This window comes from Perca fluviatilis, chromosome 2 (assembly GCF_010015445.1).
Source record: "Perca fluviatilis chromosome 2, GENO_Pfluv_1.0, whole genome shotgun sequence".
NCBI lineage: Eukaryota > Metazoa > Chordata > Actinopteri > Perciformes > Percidae > Perca > Perca fluviatilis.
The window spans coordinates 15,187,412-15,211,985 of NC_053113.1; the positions used below are offsets into that span (position 1 = coordinate 15,187,412).

The 24,574-nt window shown below is 41.4% G+C and overlaps 1 protein-coding gene across 1 annotated transcript in view; it reads right to left on the reverse strand.

Moving 5' to 3' along the window:
* Positions 1-39: 39 nt before the first annotated feature.
* Positions 40-24,574, reverse strand: part of brip1 (BRCA1 interacting protein C-terminal helicase 1) — a 94,465-nt gene continuing 69,930 nt past the window's right edge. Inside the window, exon 26 of the mRNA XM_039821859.1 lies at positions 40-1,214. Within this exon, the coding sequence (XP_039677793.1) occupies positions 1,158-1,214 (57 nt within the window). The 3' untranslated portion in view covers positions 40-1,157. The remainder of the gene's footprint in view (positions 1,215-24,574) is intronic.

The window sequence follows — 24,574 nt, forward strand, 5'->3', positions numbered from 1 at the left end:
CAACAAATCATCAGCCAGCTATCATGAAATGCTGAGCCGTAACGTGCCTGATAATAGTGATCAGACATTTTTTAGCTGTCAAAGTACTGTTTTGGTCACTAGTGTTACTCTTTAATGTGATTTACTTAAAGAGCCATAGCAGTATTTTTTGGAAATTGTATATGTATAGTCTTCCGTTTTGCTGACTGTTTTTAAATGAATGCTGTGCAGTTTTTGATGTTCAGATTGGCTTCCATTAATTTCAATTGGCAGACTGTTGAAACTTGTTTGAGTTGGGTAATCCCTGGCAGTGAACATCAAGTCTGTATTACTTTTTGTGAAGTTTACTTTGTGTCCAACTTTTTTGTTAAAAATCAAGAGAATAGATATAGTACAGAAACAAATGGAAACCAATGGCTGCCTGGAATGATGACCACATCCAAAAATCGAAAACACATCTGGATGTTTTGCAAAATGGTTAGCTGTAATATAAATTATGTGATTTGCAGTAAATAGTACAAAGCATCCTCTGTCCTAGAAATTATGGTCATATACTACTAATGCGTTTGAGGGAAATAGAATTGCTGCCTGGATTATGTTCACTCGCAATGTTTATTCCAGTGAAGGAAGTGCTACGTTTGTGCCACACACAAGACACAGGAGATGGTCAGGGTGGATGTACAAAGTGCAGGACTTTAATTCTGGAGTCTAGCGTGTGGGTAAGTAGAGTAGGTTTAGGCAACAAAAATGCTTTGGTGAAGGAAGGATTGTGGTTTGGTTAAATTGTAATAAAGGATACACATCATGTTAATTGCTTGGGGTGGCATTACATCTCTCTTCAAATGTATTTGCTGTTGCATATTAGTACATTATAAACAAATTCCGAGAGACAGGGTTGGGTATGGATGTTTAAATTAAGCATTCTGTAATAACCAAATTGACTGTTGACTGTCTGCAATTTGTGATAATATAACATTAATGACCCTGTGTAATGTGCAAAATTGCAAAATAATGCCATTTATTTGAACATTACTGAGAACATAAGACGCAGTAAACAGATTTACATATATGTTATATTCTAAATGTGGCTGTAACAAAAATGATGGCACGAAAAAATATGAATGTATACACATCTATACTACCATTAGTAATCTCTTCACTCTGGTCCTGTTTAAGCTTCAGCTTTTAATATGGATGAGAGAGCAGAACTGGACTGCTGCTGGGGCCAACCATATCTGTGAAAACACAAAACAAAGTTTGATATCTTCCCTAAAAAATAAAGTGTTGTTTTAGGTATTAAGATATATCTTACAATTCATTTATATGAAATAGTAATTGGTAGTTTTGCAATGCTGTACCCAACACAATAGTAAACGTTTAAAGTAAGGTACTCTTGACATTAAAAGGAAAGGTAACACGTTTACACCAAAGATCCCTGAGTTCAATTAAATAGTCCAAGTTTTTTAGTCAAAGACTAATAGTGTGTTAAAGGGCCAGGCAGGCATATTGAAATTTATGTTATCTAACTTTCCACATAAAACGCCAGTCAATCTCATTATAAAGAAGCCAAGTTTAAGCCCCTCATGGAGCACAAGTTAACCAAGCTGAGTATGTATCTCTAGTGGGAGAACCTGGGCCTGCAGTCCATCTGGAAGTCATTGAATGGTGATCTGGCCATTCCCCTCTCCCCTGTGTCGCACTGCCCTTCCCTACTGTCGTCCCATAATCCCATCTAACAGCCGCCTGGGCTTGGCTGGCCCATTCCGACACACTGATGGGCTTAACTTGGCCGTCTTGTAAAAAAGAAAAAGCCTGGTTTTTCGGCAAGGCACTCCAAAAAGACACTTTAAATATCTGAGGGGGTTTAATATCAAGTCCATTAGGGATTTTCTCGAGCCCTGTAAATAGTCAATTAGTGGATAATTCTGATTTGATCCACATGCAGAAAATCTGCCATGGAAAGGATGAGGAGAGGCTGGGGGTTTTACATCCGATTACCATCCATGTGCCATAAGCACAGGGTGACTGTGTATTAGTAGAAATAAAGGATAATGAATATGCTAAGGTGTTTCAAGTATTCTTGCTTTTACTTCTTCATAAAAATGATTAATTGTGTACAGGAGGCCAGAAGGACACAATACTCACAAATGGATTACCAACAGTGGGTAGTGCACAAAAGAGTGGGAGGCTTGAGAACTTGGCCAAAAGGGCACGCTGTGGGTTTAAAGCTCTGGTGGAGGGACATTAAACTGTGTTTGTGTCCCTTGATCAAACATACAGCTGGTTGGCAGCAGTTTAAACCAAAGCTAAATCTGCTGTATAAAACAGGATCCCTACATTTCAAAATGGCTTTGGATAAAAGCATCTGTAAAAATGAATAATGATTAGGATGAATTCCAGGATTAGACATTTACAGAGGAAAACGGCACCAAATATTTACATTTTACATTAGACAAACACATTTTATATTGAAACAAAACTCACATTCTTTGGAAGTGATGCACAATGTTAGCAGAGCAGGGACAGACGAACATACAGTACAAAGTTGTCTTTGGGCTTGAAGCAACTTTAAAATGAATAAAAACAAAAATAAATATAACCCAAAGTACTATCAAAGTCAGGCATGCACATAGTCCACACTATTTTGGAGAAATACAGTGAAATATTGCAGATTGCAAAAGAAAGAAAGGCATGCTCTGCCTCCTCCAAGCAGGGTAATAAATTAGCAGGAGATTTGGAGAAAAACCTTTCCCAAAATGATTCATAAAATGCTTGTGAAATCAACGTGATTGTGAGTGTTTACCCCTGTCTGCAATAGCATTTTATCATTGGGCAGATTTTTTGTAGTGTCATCTGAGTAAGAAAATTGAGGATTTGTGTTAAGATATCAACATGAAGCAATCTGAAGAGATTGAGAACTAATTGATCACATCAACCTATATGCCAAAATGAGTGTATGAAAAATTATTGAATGAACACATTAAAAAACAAACAACTTCAGAAAATGAGTGGAGACGGACTGACCATTGATAGAGAAGGAGTATCTGCATTATACGTCTGTGTATGGCCTGGCAGAAGTTTAAGCAGCAAGAACAAGCATGGGAAGTGGAATGTATTACGAGCCTTAAAGCAACTACAAGGAGTGTTTAACTTGTTATTAATCAGTCTCAATTTAATAGCGATGCCTCTATTGCCGTTTTTCCATTACATGGTACCTCACATGGTGCTCAACTCTACTCTACTCGGCTCGAACGCGGTGCCCCTGTCCCCGTACCCGCCGCAGGAAACTGCTGAGATCTAAACAAACACAGAACGTCGAAGGTGTGTTGTTTTTGACTCTTGGCATGTGGCTGTTGCCACAGTCAGAAGACAAATTTTGTTTCAAAAGAAGCTGGAGGCAGCAAAAAAACCCACCGCTGGCTAACTATTTAAAAATGGTGGTTTTGTTCAGGACACCCCCGTCTGTCGCTACGGTCGCTAGCAATGATGACGCAGTGATTAGTGACTATTCTCTCTGACCAATCAGTAGTCTGCAGGTTTTCACGTCACCTTTTGGTATTGCCTAAGCTCGCTTGGAACTGGACGGAGGTGGTACTAAAAAAAGTTACCAGTTACCAGGGACTTTTTTTCATAATGGAAAACCAAAAATGGCGAGTAGAGTCGAGTCAAGGCGAGTCGAGCAGGTACCATGTAATGGAAAAACGCCATAAATGACCAGAAATAAGCATTAAGGCCATTAACGAGAAGATTGGCTATCCCTACATTATATAGTTATTGTTAGTGCCTATTACCAGGCCCGATTAAAAAGAAACGACACAACACAACATTTACGGCACGCAGACCGGAAGAGCGTATGTTTACATATTCTCAGGCAGACTTAAAAGAAGACAATGTGTCGGCTTCCCTGATCTCCTCCGGCAGGACATGCCACAACTGAGGGGCCCGAGCTGAAAAGGCCAGATCACCTTTAGTTTTGACCAGGTTGTGACCAAGAGTGACCTACCAGAGGATCTCAGGTTACGTTTAGGCTCGCATGAGGTAAGAAGTTCAGATATGTGTTTTTGTATGTATCCCCATACGAGCACATCATTACAATGTTAAAACGGACTGGGAGCCAATGAAGTGATTTTAAAATTGGTGTTATGTGTTCTCTCTTGTTGGACCTAGTTATGATTCTGGCTGCGGCATTTCAAATGAGCAAAGTGCATTGCAGTAACCTCTAGGGAGGAAATTAATGCATGTACTGTATGAATGTTTTCAAGTTTTTGGCAGATGAAAATGACCTTATTTTTGAAACGTTTGTAAGCTGAAAGAAGCAGGTACTGGAAACCCCATTTCCAAGTTAGCCAGTGTGTTATTTATCAGTGGAGACAGTTTTCAACACTTTTCGTCCAGTCCTTCCAGTTGCAGAGTTCGCTGGTGCTAGGCTAGCGCAAGTCAACAGTATCTGCTAGCCTGCCATTTAAAGCAGTCTTACACACTCCACAGTACACCCAAGGCAAATAAATTATAACGCCAGATTATCGATGTAAATGTCTGTTGATAAAATAATGTTAGAAATAAAACTACCTTTGCAGGAATTTTACTTCACTCCGGTTAGTAGTACTGCGCGAAAAAGTAAACAGAGAAGCGCACTCCAGTCGGGAAACTTAGTAGTAGCCTAGTACAATGGTATTGAAGCATTGGATTGGAAACTAATAACTGCAACATGGTGATTCAGTGTGCATTTAGAAATTGTAAAAATAAATGAAACAGAAGGGCACCACAAAGTTTCCACAAATTTCCATTGCAAGATCCACAAAGGAACCAATGTGACTTGTTGCTGCTGGCTTGGACATCAAGACACCGGCCGAGACTCTACTCAAGTGGCAAATGTGTAGTGATCATTTTAGACCAGACTACTTTGAAAAACCACGCAATCTAAAGGACCACAAGTCACTGACAACGAATGCGGTTCCATCCGTCTTTCTAGATGCACCAACAGCTACTAGTGAACAGGTAATAACCTTTGGTAGGCTACTCTAGCTAATAAAGCTAGCCCCTTCTATAACGTTAGCCTAGCTGCTACTGATAGATTGAGACTGACAACGTTAGTGGAGATGACGTTACTGTTCAATGCATTGTGGAGAGTGACAATGTTAGTTAACGGTATAGCTACACTCTTGGTACATACCTGACTGGGCTAACCGCTAACTTTAGGTAACTGCTGACAGAAAAGTCATGTAAGCTCGGACAGTTTACATGCAAATTGCTAGCCTGTGTGCTTTCATGTACCGGGAACGTTATGTGAGTTATAGCCTGGCAGAGTGGAATTAGTTGGAGCTCACAGCGACAGGTAAATAAACTTGCGTGATTGTCATGTAAACCGTCTTTCTCGGTAGCCTAGGTAATACCACTCTGCCGCTGCTGTAATATAATAATAATAATAAATTGAATTTATATAGCGCTTTTCATAGACTCAAAGTCGCTTTACAGGGCAGGGTAGATTAGAAAAACAGAACAAAACGAACAACACAAAACAAAACAATATTCAGATGAAAAGGGAGGGGGGCGGGGGGCTACGGACAGGCAGAGGTGAAGAGATGGGTCTTGAGGCGGGACTGGAAGATGGTGAGGGACTCAGAGGTGCGGATCTCTTGGGGGAGGGAGTTCCAGAGCCTGGGAGCTGCTCTGGAGAAGGCTCTGTCCCCAAAACTGCGGAGTTTGGACTTTTGGATGGAGGGGAGACCGGCTGAGGTGGATCTGAGGGACCGTGAGGGTTGGTACGGGGAGAGGAGGTCAGTGAGGTATGAGGGGGCCAGATGGTGCAGGGCTTTGTAGGTGAGGACCAGGATTTTGTAGGTGATCCGGTGGGAGATAGGAAGCCAGTGTAGTTGTTTTAGGACTGGAGTCATGTGGTGCCAGGATTTGGAGCGGATAGTGAGGCGGGCGTAGCCTATGCTACCAACTACAGGGAACAAAGTATAACTATTGCAATGTGATGCAAGGGTAGTTTTAATTCTAACATTATTCTATCAACAGACATTTACATCAATAGTCTGGCGTTATAATTTTTTTTTGCCTTGGGTGTACTGTGGAGTGTGTAAGACTGCTTTAAATGGCAGGCTAGCAGATACTGTTGACTTGCGCTAGCCTAGCACCAGCGAACTCTGCAACTGGAAGGACTGGATGAAAAGTGCTGAAAACTGTCTCCACTGATAAATAACACACTGGCTAACTTGGAAATTAGATCCTATGTCAAAAATTCTGAACCACCCCTTTAATATGTTGATCGAAGCTGAGGTGTTTGTCAAAGATAATTCCTAGATTTCTGCAAGAGTTTGTAATATAATAAATTCAAAACTTAATGCTTAATTAATGGTATTACTGATATTACTAGTATTACTTTTTTTTATTGTATTATTGTTGTCGAGGATCCCCTCGAAAACGATTTCCAACATTACTGGGCAACCAAATCTGTTAGTTGTACGTTTACCTAGGTATAACCTGGGTGTATGAACCATCGTCATATTACAGTTATTAATCTTACATAGCCACAAGTAGATATAGTACATTACCTGATCACTATGCATCCTGCAAACAGCTGTATAGTAATAAAAATAAGTTGCGTCTTTCACTCGCTTCCAAAACAAATGCAAGATCTCTACAACATGAGGCAGAGGTGCTCATCGAAACACTACCGCTTTTGTCCACAGGGGCAGCCAAAATCGACATATGCGTGCAGATGCCCAGTGTATGCGAATGGTCATGTGATATGCGCCTAGGACAAAGCCGTGAATCAGAAAAATAAAACGTACTTTTGTAGATTCATCACTAGAAATGTAAATGTAGCAAGCATCACACTATCTTAAACTTTATCCACATTCATAGTTACAAATGATATATTCAGCTACAAAAAGCCTGGAAGTCGGAAGTTAGAATCAAAGTACAAAGAGTCGTTGCTATGGAGATGATACACCGTCTCGTCGCATTGGTGTGAACTGGCAGGTTTTATAGTGCATTCCATTTACCTCGGAACTCGGAAGCTAAAGCTGGGAACGACGTCACACCCGAGTTGAATGCATTCCATTTACAAGTCGGATTTTCATTGTTTTAATTAGCTCTAGCCAGGTTAGCCATTGTTAGTAATGCCAGTTTAGAACAACGCATTACGCTGTTTTTGTGCATACAAACAGCGTAACAACATTGTCCACAGATAGAATATAGACAGCGCTGGGTGTAAGTAACAAAAATCCTCAACTAACTAAAACATCTTTCCTTGACACCACAGGGCGGCTGGTTACCGCTTCTCCGTCTGCTATTCATCTGCTATTCTCTTTTTGGCTGTACCCCTACCTCTGGACAGCCTCTGTACCTCTGGACAGTCTCTCTGCTGGTTCCCGACGCCTGGGCTCCTTGACCGGACTCTTCCCTGGTTAGCCGCTAGCTAGCTGCCCCGTTCACCAAACGCGTGGCGGCAAATCCCTGCTCTGCGGCTAACCGCTGACCTCCTCCTCAAGGCAACCTCCACCAGATGCGCGCGACCAAGACTAGACATCCTCCGGTCATGCTGTGGATCGCAATCACCTCATCATCCATCTCCACCTCCACCTCTGTGCTCCTACCCACGGCTAACCACTATCCGCAGCTCTCCGTCCCTCCGCCGCATCATGATCAAATATTCAACTCTGCAACTGGTCCAATCGTCAACTACTCCATCCATCCTGCATCCCAGTCATCAAACAGCTCGGACTTCACCGACCCGTTACATCCACAGAAGCTCTCGCGCAAGTTTTTTCTTCCACCACGGACAATCCATTCCATCCATCTGGTCACCTGGCTCTGTTGCACCTGTCCCACGTCATCTGAATGCTTCACCCACGGTTCACATAGGGCTGAACGCATCATCAGGCTACAGAAAACCGGACCGGACTACAGTGCTTTCCCCACTTACATACACTCAATCATACTCTCCAATCATTTGCTAATCGGCTCACTGTCCCCCTCAACTGCAATACCCCCACACCCAACGACCACCACTGCTAACGGGACAACCTAGATCTCTCACCCCCACCCACCACCCTCTCACCATGCCAACTTTGCCCTCCTCAACACCCGATCGCTCAACAAAAAGCCCTCCTCCATGAACTAATCCGACAACACTCTTGACTTCCTTCTGCTCACGAACCTGGCAACAACCAACGACTCTTCTCCCTCAACAAGCACCCCCTGGCTACAACTACATCTGCAAACCCCCCCTCACGTGGGGTGCCCCGATCATTTTCAATCAGAACTTCCGGATCACAGAACTCACCCTCCCCTCAGTATCATCGTTTGAATATCTCGCCTTCAAAACTCTTTCCTCCATGACAGTCATCCTCATTTACCGGCCACCTAAACCAAATCCCTCCTTCCTCTCTGATTTTACTGAACTCCTCACACTAGCCTCATCTCTCTCTCCGTCTGCTGCTACTCGGTGACTTAAACATCCACATGGACTCCCCACCTGCAAGCTCTCATCCGAATTCAAAATTTTACTGGATAACTTCTCTCTCACCCAACATGTCACATTCCCCACCCATGAAAAGGTCACATCCTCGACCTGGTCTGCTCCACCAACCAACCAGTGCTCGACCTCCATCCATGCCTCTTCCCCTCTGATCACAAACTGATACGGTTCACCACCCTTCTAACCCCCCCGCCTCCTCAGAGAAATCACCTCCGAACCTCAAATCTATCAATCCCCACCATCTCTCTGACCTGCTCTCCACACTCTCACCTGACTCAACCCTCACTCACCATGACCTCACAGACCACCTCAACTCCACCTTGTCTACCTCCCTCAACACCCTGGCCCCCTAAAACAAAACCGTCACTTTTAACACCTCTTCACCCTGGTACACACCTGCACTCGAAAAAAACAAACTGGCAACGAACGTCTGACAAAAAAACCCTCACAGTCCATCATGAAGCCTATAAATCCATCTCACGCCTACAAAATGCCCTCATTGCTGCAAATCTGCCTACCTCTCCACCATCCTCAACCCCTGCAAAACCCCAGAACCCTCTTCTCCACATTGAACAACCTCATCAAGCCTCGGACCAACAGCCTCCACCTCTACTCCGGATCTCTGCAACTCATTCCTCCACTTTTTCACTGACAAAACAATCCATTTACAAATCCCTACTGTATCGCCCAGATCTACCACACCTACCGACAACTCCATAAGCACTCCTCCTGAAATCTCCAAACCATCAGCTCTTCCAAACCCACTACCTGTCTTGACCCCCCTACTCCACTCAAGTCCTCTCGGTCCTATGCCTACATCACTAACCTCTTCAACTCCTATGTCCCTTGGAACTGTCCCTCTGCTTTCAAAACTGGCTGTACCCCAATCCTTAAAACTGTACCCCAACAACTACCAATACCAACTCCCCTTCTGTAAAACCTGGAAAGGCCTCACAACTACAAACCCATCTCTTGCAATAACCTATTGAACCTCTCCAACTGGTTCAACACAAAACCTCAAATTAAATCCCACTTTGTACACTCCCCAACACACTACTGGTGAGCCTTATACTGTACCATAACATCTCTAAGACTCAAAACGGTAAGTACCACCAGCTGCCACCTACCAACACAATCTCACAAAACTCTGACACACAGCACAATGCCCAAGCTCTGAACCATATAAACACACAACCCCCCCCAAAAATCAACACCCAACAACATCAACTAAAACCAAACCACTCACGCCTCCACCAACTGTGATACCCACAAAAAACCCACCACCCCAATTGAAACACCCTCACTAACTCACTACTCTAACAAACCCACTCAAATTACCACACAACCTAAAACAACTCACTGCTCTACGGATCACCTACAAAATCTGGTCCCACCTATAAAGCTCCACATGGCCAACCTACTACCAATAGCCCAGATCCACTAGGTCTCCTCTCCATCAAATCCAACTGGCTGTTTTGGGACAGAGCCTTCTCAGAGCAGCTCCCAGGCTCTGGAACTCCCCTCCCCAAGAGATCCGCACCTCTGAGTCCCTCACCATCTTCCAGTCCCCTCAAGACCCATCTCTTCACCTCAGCCTACCCATAGTCCACCTGCCCCTCCCTTTTTCATCTGTATCTTGTTTTGTTCTACTTGTTTTGTTTTGCTCGTTTTGTTTTGTTATGTTTTATAATCTACCCTGCCCTGTAAAGCGACTTTGAGTCCATGAAAAGCTATATAAATTCAATTTATTATTATTATTACAACTGATTTAGTGAGACACAAATAACACAGTAGTGCTTATAACTTACTACAGCTTTCACAACTGTTGATGCACGGAGCAGCCTTGTTGGATTTTTAGCTCGGGGTACTCTGTGGTTGCCCGAGTTCCGAGCTCGGAAATCCGAGGTCAAGGGGCGTGTTTCCGACTTTGACCTTCGAAAAAATCAGAGTTCAAATGGAAAGCTGCAGACCTGTGCGTTGCAAGTAGTTGCAAGTTTCAACTCGTCTCTAGGAAACTGCTAGCCTAGCTGTGTTATTTGCATACTGTGTATTATGTATTTAACATGAAGATTAAGAAAACACACAGTGGTTCAAGAAGCAGGAAGCGTACAAATCTATCTTGTGGTCGACAACCGCTACGCCCAGAGACTGCACAACATCCTACATGACAGTTGGAATTTTTTGTGTCTAGCTTTCTAGCTAACAACATGCTTAAAGGAGTTTGAGAGTTTTGGAAGGAAAGAAGGAAGGAGATGGTTTGATTTCAGAGAGGGGGCACACACAACACAATTAAAACAAAACGATTTTCCCAGAAAAGCACATTTGCCTCAAAATAAAGTAAATTTGTATTAATTTTGTAATTATCAGAATGTGATAAAATTGTCCATCATGCTTTGCTTCATCATCTTATCATTATCTGACTTTCTTTAAAACAATAGTTTGTTAAAGAAAATGTTGAACTATTCCTTTGACAGCGGTTTGCAGTTGCACCCTGCTTTCAGGCTTTGCACTGACATTAGGCTATTTGTGTGACATGTTGACATCAAAACAAATGTGCAAATATACTGGTAGACCGTAACAATAGTGTCTGTCACACTGATGAGTCATAATTAATTATAGGGCCTCCACTGACTATGTTACAGATGTAACTGCACCTTTGACCCTGACCTACTTGTGGATTAATTATGCAAAGAGCTACTGATCCATGTACTGGAAATTTGCATGTTAACCTATAACTGTTGTTACCACTTATTGCCTCCTGCTCTCCCTATCTGGCTGTGTTTTTTCTGCACGCGTCTTTTTATGTACTTGAGGAAACATCGTTAATGGACCCTGTAATTTACTGTTTGGCTATTACTTTTATGCTGCAATCAACATCGCCTTTGGATGTGAAAGAGTAAATAAAGGGTAAATTTCAATGTCAACTATTATTGTTAACAAAAAACAATAATACCTTCTTCTTGTACCACAGTGTAATAAGAAAGGTAGAATAGTTCTGAAAACTACTAAAGTTAAGACGTTATTCTGTACAAATATAATATATAATAATCCTTGTTCTCTTGCATCTACTATAAGCAACCATTTCTTGCTATCTGCATTATGTGGCTTGTAAAGCTAAGCCCTGCTAATAATGAATAACAGATTTGTCTACTTCAAAAATAAAAAAAATAAAAGACTTGAATAGCTATCTTCCAACTGAATATAAACTATTCATTCCTTGTAAAAATCAAACAGCTATTGCTATTTTGTATTGCTTGTACATAAAAGGTAAACTTGGCTAAGCAAAATGTTTTTTTTCCCCCTTGAATGTCTTGGGCAAATGACAGTTGCTACTGAAACACACACACACACACACACACACACACACACACACACACACACACACACACACACACACACACACACACACACACACACACACACACACACACACACACACACACAGAGTATAGTTATGCTTGTTCCAAAGTGTGTGCTATATAGTGAATACATAAGCAAGAGCTGTTTAGCTGTTGTTGGCCAATCTGACTCTAAATTCAGTCAGTATGACTTAAATTAACTAGCCTACTTCTTGATTTTGCTTCCTTCTGCTCTGGTCTAAAATACAATTTTTAATTACAAACCACAAGGTGAAACGTGGGAGCTAACTTGCTACATGCTAATGATGGAAAACTTAAAAAAAAGAAAAGAAAAATGTAGCCATGACCAAAAAGTTTCTTGATAACATGCCTGCCTCGCCATCAACCAAGTGAGCTCTGAGATGAACACTTTGGATCCCTAATTATTTCCTTTAACCCGCTCAGCCCTATTTCACCTCTGGCTGGAGCCTATTTGATATCTGGCTTTCTAGGCAAGTACACACAAAAGCGCCCCCCCCTCCCCCAACCACATTCATCGCGGCTAAATGGGTCCTTTCAAAGTACATGCCCCTATTTAACCATCTCAACAAAGTAAAGGAAACTTCCTCAGATTAACTCGTCCTGAAAGGTATAATATTTCCTTTTTCAGATCTTGGGATGATGTTTAGCCACTAGCTTGCCAAGCTTGGTTATTTCAACCCAGTTACAAATAGCTGATGAACAAAGACAAAACAGACTGGTGCACAAAGTATGACAGTGACTCTGTTCTCTCGGGAAGGTGGTATGACATCAGTGTGCACACACACTGTGCAAATAGGCCGAGTAGACGTGGAATTGCAAGGTAATGGTATGCAATGAGACAATGAGGTATGGGAGTAGGAGGATCTCCTCTTGGAGTACCTATACCCTCTACTGGCTGAAATGTGTTATATCATTAGGGATCAAATTAATCCCCGGGGTGGGGCATCTGCATTTGTCTTAGGATGTCAAAATGTCACAGTGTCTATATTTATTAGGCATAATCTGAATAGTAAACAATAGGTTTAATTAGATATTTTTTGCATTAATAATTTAATTTATAACTTCGCTTTTTTTCTCACTTTGCACTATGGTTTTACCTACTGAGATACTCACTGAGACACCAACCAAATAAAAATGGAACTTGGTTTGTGGAGCCAAATGATGGAGCTTTGTGAATCCTTTTTCTCATTTGCAGAAATCTTAATTTCCTTCAAGAAGTTTTGTGGGATCTTTAAAAAATAATTACATCTATTTTGGAAAAACAGATTTGCACAGGCAGGATATACACAAAATACTGTCACTGAATACTTTATCTACTTGTAGCTTTGTTGATTGATGTTGTAAATGTTGTTTATACTATTCAGACAAAGGTTGTGAATAATAATAATAATAATGTTCTCAGGAACTTGTATCTTGTGCAAAATAAATTCTGAGTGGTCTTATTTCACCAACAAATTATAAATTAGTCATTATCACGCCAACGAAATGCTGAATGACCTCATTTTCACACCAATATATGGTGGACCTGAAGTGCAAATCACAACAGCAAATAGAAAAACACAACAGCAAATCATAAAACACAACGGCAAATAGGAAAACATTTTAACAAATAATAAAACAAAATGGCAAATAGGAAAACAAAACGGCAAATAGGAAAACACGACAGCTACCGGACCAAAAGCGGACACTCCTGATTAGCCAGACGGACTGTCTATGTGTTAAAAGTAGGCGTTTTTCCGTGTTTTTCACCTCTCCTCCGTCTGTCCAATCAGGAGGGTCCGTTCTCTGCTAGATAGGCCCTACCTTTTCCGGTAGAAGTTAATGCCGTTGTGTTTTATGATTTGTTGAAGTGTTTTCATATTTGCTGTCGTTTTTTCCTATTTGCCGTTTTGTTTTCCTATTTGCCATTGTGTTTTATGATTTGATGAAATGTTTTCCTATTTGCTGTTGTGTTTTATGATTTGCTGTTGCGTTTTTCTATTTGCTGTTGTGATTTGCACTTCAGGGCCACCGTACGAACATCACTGTATTTTAAGAAGAAAAAAAACCTTAAGAAGAGCCTTAGCAACAGCCCAGACGGGTCAGTTAAAGGTGGGATTTACACGGCAGAGCGGTCACATATATCCTACTAAGATGTTTGTCCTCTATTAAGTCTGTAATCACAATGCTCTGAGCCGGCTCCTTCATCTTTAACTGCCGGCCTGGTCGGATCAAGTATTTAGTTTGTTAAGTACGGTTTACAGAGGATCACAAACTGCTGATGGGCAGGTTAGCCAAAGGAGGAACTATCCTCCTGAAGGTGATTAAGTACCTAAAGAAAGGTTGGGTGAGAGGCGTAAGACAACTAAGTTCGTCATTTTGCACGCTCTATGCAGGTAGGCTCATGATGGTATCAAACAAAACAAGATCACGATTGGTCCAACCTATTTCCTCTGCTCTCACAGTACACATGCCTAACAATGTTACATACAGTGTCGTCAAATAAAACGGAAATACATTCCCAGTTAGACTGAATTCATGTCATCTGTTTCTTTTAATTACATTTGCCATTTGTAGTTGTCACCTGACCGGTCAGTGGAAGTAAAACAATAATAGAACGAACAGGAGGACTGTGAGCAGGCCAGGACATATTTTGATGAAATAACTCATAATTAACTAGCAATAATTCAAAAAATGTCAATGCTCAAGTTTCATCTCACCCTAACAATGGCATATCTATGCCCGTTTTAAGATGTGACACAAGCAAGCGTGGCCCAGAGCATGCTATGTCAAGTCCCCTTCAAGTTTCTACCACATCAACAAACAAGCTATTTAGCATTAATGATGTCGGTGACACGTTGACAACAGCCTTGTTTTTAATTTTTACCAATTAATCAATTACCAAAATAGTTGGTGATTAACTTAATAGTTGACAACTAATCAATTAATCTTTGCAGCTCTATTATTATGTCATGACAATTAACAGGACCAACAGACCAATTACATAGTCAAGAACTGTGGTAAACTGGATTCATTGGCTACACCAAAGCTCCACACTGGTTCTTCCACTTCACATACACATTTCAGGCTTCAAATTAGACCCTAAGGCCCTATAGTTGGACTGGGTGAACAGTTCATGTTGTTTCTTCAAACAATTTGAAAGGTCAAAGCAACAAAAGGAAAACTACAAATTCAAATGGCACACTATGCTTCATAAATTCATTTGATATAATTATACAACACAAAATATAAACATCAGCTTAGGAAAGAAAAAAATAGCTCACAATACTTGGAATTCAAGACTTAAGGGGGAATTATCCAGAGCTCACGGACAGAACAGCATTTATATTTTTCAGTAACAACATTTTCGTAAATACCCTTACTGGAGAAAATAAGTAAGATGGAAGTGTGAAAACCTGGATTTACGACACCAGAAAATCACAACAAGCTTTCCATCCATCCTTGAATCTGCAATATCTCAAAGATAAGATAAGATCTCAAAGAGCACATCAATTGTACAGGGCGCCAAGATGCCAATAACTAGATTTGCATACATTTATTAATGACTACAACACAACCTCTGCTCTTACGCTAATCAACTGAGGTGTAAAAAAACAGCCCTTGCCCTTGGAATGCAATCTCAGTAAATCTGGACACCAGGTGTCCTTACAGCAGGTGTTGGATTACCATTCAGCCGTGCCAGGACAGCTCTGTGTCCTGCGAAGTGAGCATACAGTAAGAGGACTAAGAACAGGTAAGAAAGGTAAAATTGGGGATTTAGTTCCTCAGCTCTGACTCCAAAGAGTCTTAGCAGGTGATTTGTGGCTCATCCCCACAGGGCTTAAGCTGTGACGAACTGACAAAGCTTGACCATCAAATCAGGTGTCTACTTAACGCAGTGCAGCCAGGTTGATGGCTGAAGAACGGGTTGCACATCCTATTAGTGTAGCTGTTTGAAAGGGTATTTAAAGGGTGATCCCATTATGTTGGATTGAAAACTCCATAATGTGTTCCAAAACATGTGCTCCAGGAAGGATTGTGACAGCAGCTATTGGCAGGAAACATTTCACATAACACATTCTAACATGTATCAAGCTTGTTTTCATCATGTAGGAGGGACCAAACTGCAGTTGTGTTGGTTTGAAAGAACAATTAACAGATCAGGTCACGGAAGCAGCAAATAGACTACAGGACTTTAAAAAAATGTTGTAGTGCTCACACTATGTTGACATATGGGCACCCAAACAACACAAGTCAGATCAGATGAGGTGTACTAATTACAATATCATTCTAGTTGGAGTGATCCACAACTGGAGCAAATGATATTTAACAAGAAGAAGAATGCTAGAAGTTGCTGTGTGACATCTGATTTGTTTACTTTCAGCTTTGTAGTAATAGAGCCTGACGAAGCACAGGGTGTTACAATGTTTTGGAATTTCTGCTGCCTCCACCCTACCCCAATTTCCTCTCATTGGTTACTGCTCGTCTCCATTCTCCAGCCCAAATTATACTTTCTGCATCTGATGGCCGCAAGGGTGCAAGAGGCTCCATGTGGTCGACATTTTGTCATCTGCTCATGTCTGTGAGGGGTCCGTGTGTCCGCCTGGAGCAAATGTTATTAATGGGCAGACTATACATGCAGACCAAACAAGTCGACCAACATGTGTAAACATGTTTGTGTGTACAGATAATAGCCCTTCAGACTCTTCCAACCAAGTCTAAAGGCAAAAGTGTTTTCAGAATGGCGAAAAGGCTTCCGCGATAACGAGGGGGGCAATAATCGTACAAATGGGGACACATTCAGACTCAAACGCATTCATGGTGTTTCACTGGGTTGTACACACAAAAAGTGGCGGAAGTAGTTGAAAAATGAAAAAAAGATCTAAAAAGAGGACACTGGCTTCTTCCAAACCTTCACACATCTGGCCCGTAAAGTGAGCATGATTGTCAGATTGTCTACTTTGGAAAGTTACAAAAGTTGTCAGAAGCAGCTCCTTCACCCCGTCTTCATTCCAGTATCAAAACAGGGTTTCACAATGTTAGACTGCAATAGGCAAATTATGGTCCCATCTGCCTTGGACTTTAGATCGAGGTCATGTTCCTGTCACTAAACAAAGTGGTTTGCATGTTCACTGCAGGTTAACAGGATTATTAGAGTGTAACATTAAAGGCTATGAAGAAAGAATGTAAGGTCATGCAGGAAAAGCAACACGTTTCAGTGTCTCCAGTGTAAAAGCCTTTTTACATCATGACTAGTCTCACTTGTGTGAACCAGCCGTCTGTCCATTATCATCTCAAGTTTTTGTTTAGAGTCTTGTCATGTAGCCCTTGGCTTCTATCATGAGGTAGTGAAGGCAAAACAAGCTGAGTTATTATCATCACCAAGGCCAGGAAGGGTGGGCAACCGCAGGGGGAACTTATCGCAACCATCTTGCAGTCCCTTTTTCGTTGTGACCTAAACTCATTTGCACCTCCTCTCCTCCTGGCCCCAGAGCCTCATGTCTGATGTGAGAGGATGACACCTCCCCTTCCGTTGCCTTCTTCCTACAGGCCCTACTCCTCATCAAATCAACATTAAACAAGCACAATTACAGTTAATGGGCTGGATAGGATCTATGTCCTCCTTTCTGTCTTTGAAAAACATCCGCTCACCCTGCAAACACACCTTCTCCTGAGGTTTCTGCATAGCGGAAGCAAGGGTGTATCAGATGTTAAATGATTGAACTTTTAGCTTTTCTGACACCACATGTCCACATGTCTCAATCATTTAAAACAAGGAGTTGCATAAAAGGGTGTGTTATGTGAAGAAGTCAGAGTGTAGGAACTGCTATCTCTGATGGCTTAGATAGCAAAAGTATGGAGCCAAGGTTTGCTATCACTGGCACTCATCTCACATAAACAGACACAGCCCAAACAATGACTAGCAACATTTCTGATAGCACAAACAACATCCTGATATAATTACGCAATCTGCTGCAGCAGGAGCATGTACCCTACACTGTATGTGAGAGAGGAAGACAGAGAGGATGTGCGAGAGAGAGAAGGAGGGGTAAACACCACTTTAAGTGCAGGTTCCTGAGGTGCAGGCTGCCCTGTGCAATCCACACAGATAACTGTCTGGCTGGGTCTGGAGATGACAACAGGGATAGCCACTAGTGGTGGAAGAAATATTCAATTCCGTAACTAAAGTAAAAATAGGAATATTTTGATATCAATGAGTATTATGCGAACAGAATGGTTACAGTTATATTATTGGATTATTATTACTGATGCATTCAAAGTCTTTTTAATGTTACAGCTAATTTTAACCACTTTATGTTCCTTTTGGTAGTTCAAATACGTAAAACAATGTATTCTATTTCAGATACTCATTATAGATTTTTAAAATAATAATCTACAAAGTAAAGCTATGAGACAAATGTAGCCATGTAAATAGTATAATATTTTCTTCGTAAATGCAGTGGGGTGAAAGCTTAAAGTAGCACAAAATTGAAACTGAAGTAAAGAATATGTACTTTAAGGTGGTACTGAGGCAAAGTACTGAATGTACTTAGTTACTTTTCACTATTAATAAAAACACACTAAAGAAAACCTTCAAACACAGCGATTAAAAAAAAAAGTTAAGTGAAAAGTTAACATGAAAAGTACTTGATCAATTTTAATAACATGCACTTTCAATTATGTGTAACTGTGATTTCTGTAAATATTCAGATGGAAATTCTATTAAAAGTCTCATCACATCATAAAGCGGATTTATTTTTCTATGTGTCATTCCAAAGGGCAGTTACAAACTTTAATTTGAAGGACTTGTTGATTTTGACCTACAGTATGTCACATGACATATGTAATAGAGCAGACAGCGCCACTTGCGGCTGAAGTGGAAAAATAGAAACACAGATGTCATCAGCATTGTAGTTAAGATAAACGATGCCTGAACAATATCAAACTCTACTGTGATCAAGCAGACATATTAGCATCTATGTTAAGTATTCATGAAATAACCTTTGTTACATTTACATATGGTAAGTATTGACTGGGTGAAGGAACAATTATTAGGACAGTGATACCTGACAATCCATTTCTCAAAGTCAGTGAATACAAAGGCCTGACTGCAATTAATCACGTCTCTCAGATTTCCTCTCCCTATGAAGCTTATTTTTCCATTAACGCTCAGCGTTGCTGAAAGGCCAAAACTGGATAGGGCTTTAGATGAGAGACACCTGTCAAGCAGGCTAGAGAGCAAACATTACACCTTTATCCATACTTATGTGCAAACATACACACACACAGACAGGCAAGCAAACACATGTGTGTGCAAACACAATTCAAAAGGTGAGAGGTAGAGCTCGCCCTGACACCCACAGGCCCAGCTGCCTGAGAATTCTTTTAAGCTCCGCTCCCTTGTTTGCTATGCAGCTTATTCTTGTCTCTTCTGCATATTTTTTTTGTCTCGCTGCTGTTTGTGCTGTAAGTGTGTGCTCATTAGGTGAGAGTGTGCGGGGGTGTTTTTTGTTCCAATGACTTGAGTGTTTATTTTGAGGGAATCCCTGTGTTTGGTTTGTACAATTTTTTAATCAGTTAACAGCTGCAAGCAGTAAGCTCATCAAAACAAAAAGGTGTGGTCCTGGGAGAGTTTACACCCAATAAGAACATGAATATGGGTGGCAGTAGCTCAGTCTGTAGGGAGTTGGGCTGGGAACCAGAGGGTCACGGTTCAAGTCCCCATGGTGGTGAAATGGTAGCTGGGCGCAAGGCACCCAACACCCAACAGCTCGGGGCACCTGTCCATCGACAGCTGCAGCCCCCTCACTCTGACATCTCTCCATTAGTGCATGTATAGGTACTGAGCATGTGTGTGTATTTCAGGCCTGTGTGTGTAATGTGAAAAATGTGAAAACATTGTAATTTCCTTTGTGGGATTAATAAATTATTATTATTAGGTTTGTTTTTAATTAGTATACAAAATTCAGTTAAGTATGCTAATGAATTTATATTGGAACCTGACTTGGTAGGAACTACACATCAGCAGTAAGAAAACAAAAGAATAAACAAAGTTACAGAATACTGCAAAAACTAAAGGTCTCATTATGCTTCAAATGAACTTTATACCATATCCCAAAAAGTGTTTTACCTGTTCACAAATGGCCACACTTGCATGTCTATGTAGTCTTGACCCAATTCATCGTACAAATAGGGATAATGGTGCATACCTTTGGACAGTATCACCGAATGCATTCATAGTGTTGCACACAAAAAGTGTCAAAAGTAGTGCGAAAAAAAGGAGCTTGTGAGAGAAGTTCAAACCCTGCTTTAATTTAACACCTCCACACACCTGGCCAATTGCTGCATCAAATGGGTGTAATGAATACAAATACACAGTTTAACACACAGCAGAATAATGACAAAGTCTCAAAAGGAGAATAGAGCAGATGCATTAAGTATTATAGTAATTTAGTGGGAACAGTGGTTCTGTTAAATATGATGTCTGATTCTGTACCATTTGACATGCCACCACAGAGCAACCGTATACTCAGTTTAATAAGTACACCTAGCTTCTAATATTTTGTCGACCCAATTTATACCAATGATGGTAGACCTCACAGTACAACACATTCCAATCCAATAGCACCAAAAGCTACAGCATCCAACATGACCATAGGCATAAGGGCCAAACACTGAAAGTCAAAGCTAAGCAATCATAGTCTTAGAGAGGCACTGGTGATGTCATCTGTTGGCATTTTTCAAAATAAACTCCTCATGGCTTCTCTTCACCCAGTGGCACCACTAGCAAAACAATCTAGTGTGGCTACAATCCATCTCCACATGTTTATGTAGTAGACTAAAGCAGTGCCATAATAGTAAATGGTTTCAGAACAACCCCAGGCTCAGCCGGGGCTCTACTCTATAGATCAGATGCACACAGAGCAGTGACCAATCATTTCCTGCTAACTGGTGTTGTTAATGGTTCATCATTCATTAGGCTCAGCTCTGCTCTGCTTGTGTCCTTATAAATGGTCTCTATCCTGGGACCCTTGGTCGTCTCATTAACTTGTTTCAACATTCTTTCTTGTGCTTAATTTCGGAAACAGCAAATCTGTTTGGACAAATTGGCAAAACAAAAGTGACAAGATGAACTGAACGATGGCAGTCTTGTAGTCTCTGGATAAGCCACTCACGTTAGAGTGCTTTGTTGGAACAGCAAATGAGCAGAATTAGCTTAAGAAACAGATGTCTCTTTATTGCTGCTGACACAATAGACATCACAGTAAAACCTAGCAACAAAGCCCAATGGTGAGCCCTTGGAGGCTCAAACACTATTCACTGCTTAATCACATGAGTCTCTTCAGGCAAAGTAGGGAAACAGTGCCCCACTCTGTCCACAATGAGTAAGACAAATGGGATGACTTAATTCTCTGCAGGGCAGTGTGTCAAGGGCAATAAGGCTTAAAGACTCAAGCAGGAGGTGGGCAAAGACAATGACCGCATGTCTGCAACACCTTTGTGTCACAGAAAAAGGCTTATTAGGTTGCCCCATGATCAGTATACACGATGCACGCACACAAAAATACAGACTGTCCTATTAATTGGAGACATAGCTATTATAAGCACAACAGGGGTGCGAGGGGCTTTGTCCCCCCCAAAACTGGGTCATGATTGAAAACCACAAGAACAGAGAATAAAGGAAACTGCATACAAATTGGTTGTGGGGGTGGGTCCTCATGTTCTCTGACACTGTCACCTGCCTACCCTCTGTGCACATGACTGTGTTTGGCTGAAATTTCACACAGCTGGGATGAGACTACCCTAAACCTCCTTTTGTGTTTCTGTCAATAATCATGTTTGCACTCTCATGATCCTAAGGCTTTAGCTCTGGTAAATTATTTGCTGCTGCACCTCTACCACCTACATTACTGACTGATGTAGGACTTTATCTGGTACACAGGGATCAACACAGCAGTTACTGACAAGTTTTCTTTTCTTTGCCGCCTTTCATCTCTCCATTCTGCCTCCCAGTTTTACAGCATTTGAGCAAACAATGTCAGGGAAAAAAACCTGGCATTACACAAAAACAGTATGAGTGAAAATAAAAAAAGAAATGCTTGGAAGTTCATGTTAGGACATACTGACAACATAAGCACCTTTATATTATAATCACATTAGGGAGTGAGTTTGTCCGTAGGTCTTTCTGCCTTTAGTTTTGTCTTCAGCAAGTGAAATGCAGGCTTGATTGGGTTGACATCAGGTGATTGATTCGGCCATTGCAGAATATTTGTTTGCCTTAAAAAACTCCTGGGTTTCTTTCGAGGTATGTTTTGGGTCATTGTTCATCTATACTGTATTCAACAACTTTATTAATCCCACAAAGGGCATTTCGTTAAGAGCAGCTACAGACAACACACAAATACATATCGCACACAAGCCTTCATATAGGCCTACACCCTAGAGAGTAGTTTTCCAATTAAAAGACAAATTACAGAAGGGATAAAAGAGTTAGAGTGGCGATTCGTTTTAAAAGCAGGTAAAATATCGTCTTCATGGCAACAGAGAAAACTCACTCTGAATAACATGATCTGAAGAAGACAAAATGCTTGTTGCTTTACGCAAGATTTGTTGATTACAAAGAGAATTTAAATGTCTTTGTTTCACACCAATCATTTTAGAACAGGCCATTGGATGAACCATACAGTATCTTTTGCACTAATTTCTGTAGTGGCTTTATGAACAATATGGACTGTCCTCATAAGAAAAACAACAGTATTGGTCATTCAAACAGCGCAAAATAGCCCATGTTTACGCCTTTCTGACAAGCGACCTCTTGCAGTTGTGCGAAGAAGGGCCTATCCCAGAATAATGACTGTATGTTGAAACAACATATGTTAACATTCCGTGTCAAGGCATACGATTAGTGACGCTGCAAAAAAGTTCACAGACAAACAGATTTAGTATTTACTTATATAGAATTATTCAAGCAATTGCAACAATTATTATTTGAGCCTGTTATGACATGCAACAAATGCCCTGAATTTTTATTGGGCCCCCATGACATCTGATCAGAACCAGCAGGCCACAAAGACATTTTTGTATGCTCTAACTGTTAGGACAGGTGTCAGTTATACTAGTACCCTAGACATACTGTTGGGCAAGAAGTGCTAAAGCCCACCCAAATACCTTGTTGGGACCGAGCAATGTGGTTAAACTGATCCGAGACAACGGAGTCACATGAACCAACATGTGGCCAACGTGAGGCAGGCCACAGGCCTGAAGCCTGGCCTCAAACAATGTAACTCGGAAGCCTGAATGTCAAACTTCTACAAGGAAAGAGTTTAAAATGGACGGAGGTCTGAAACTCTGATTTCCCTGAACTCACCGTGGGGGCTGTGACCAGGTGACTGAGGCTATAAGAATCTCAGACACCCACCAAACCAAGTCATTCACTGCAACTCCCGTTGCTATGGTTTGCACGCAGTCAAACGTTTGTCCTTTAAGTAGTTCCATTTCCCGGAAAAGGGCAACAGGTCCTGAGGACCGTTACAGAGATCTAATGAAGGTTTAATCAATGCACTGACACATCATATAACCCATGACCCCAAGCTGTAGCTCAAAGGGGGGAACAAATGGTGATGGGTTTGGGGGATAACACCCCCATATTTCTTCAAGCATGTGTGTATTTTCTCCAACTAGCTTATTTTCACCATACAAATACACCATAAATACATAAGTTATTTTTCATCACCAATGGATGAGCATGAAAAGAGATTTAAAGGTCCCATGACATGGTGCTCTTTGGATGCTTTTATATAGACCTTAGTGGTCCCCTAATAATGTATCTGAAGTCTCTTTCCCGAAATTCAGCCTTGGTGCAGAATTACAGCCACTAGAGCCAGTCCTACAATGAGCTTTCCTTAGTATGTGCCATTTCTGTGTCTGAAGCTATTGTGGAGGAGAGAGGGGGGGGCAAGGTGGAGGGTGGGTGTGTGGCCTTGACCAACTGCCACTTTTCTCGTTTGAAAGCCATGATGTCTCTCTCTCTCATGGGTGGGCCAAATTCTCTGGGTGGGCAAAGCAGAGAAAGGGGAGGTAACCTTGCTTGTTATGACCTCATAACAAGCAGATTCCAAAACGGCTCATCTGAGCTTTCATTTTCTCAAAGGCAGAGCAGGATACCCAGGGCTCGGTTATCACACCTATCACCATTTCTAGCCACTGGGGGACCATAGACAGGCTGGGGGAATGCATATTAATGTTAAAAAACCTCATAAAGTGAAATTTTCATGCCATGGGACCTTTAAAGCAAGGCTGGGCAAGGAAACTAAGATTAACACGGTTACTAATACCTGACCTTTGATTGAATTTCTATGAACTCTTTCTTCTAAAACATCTGTCATCTACTCGGCCTCTAATAACCTAATGCTGGAGCTTTAACTGGATAAGGCTGAGTGTCCACACAGCAGGTTTTTTCTGAGCGTCTTTTTTTTCGAATTGTTCCCAATGAGAAGAGAAGGTATGCGGCTGCCTGGAGATAAAGCGCTGCACCCAGCGTCGTTTTTCTGCATTTTCACATCCCTCTCCCGAAGGAGAACATGTCTTTGCACTTCCTTGAAATCTGAGATTCAATTATATCCTGGGCAAGCTTCATTAGGTACGTCACTAATTTGTAAACCAATCGCTGTCTAATATGCAAAAGGCAGTTAAGAAACCTGAAACCTTCAGCGCAGAGCAGACTGTCAGTACAGAGAATGAAAACACA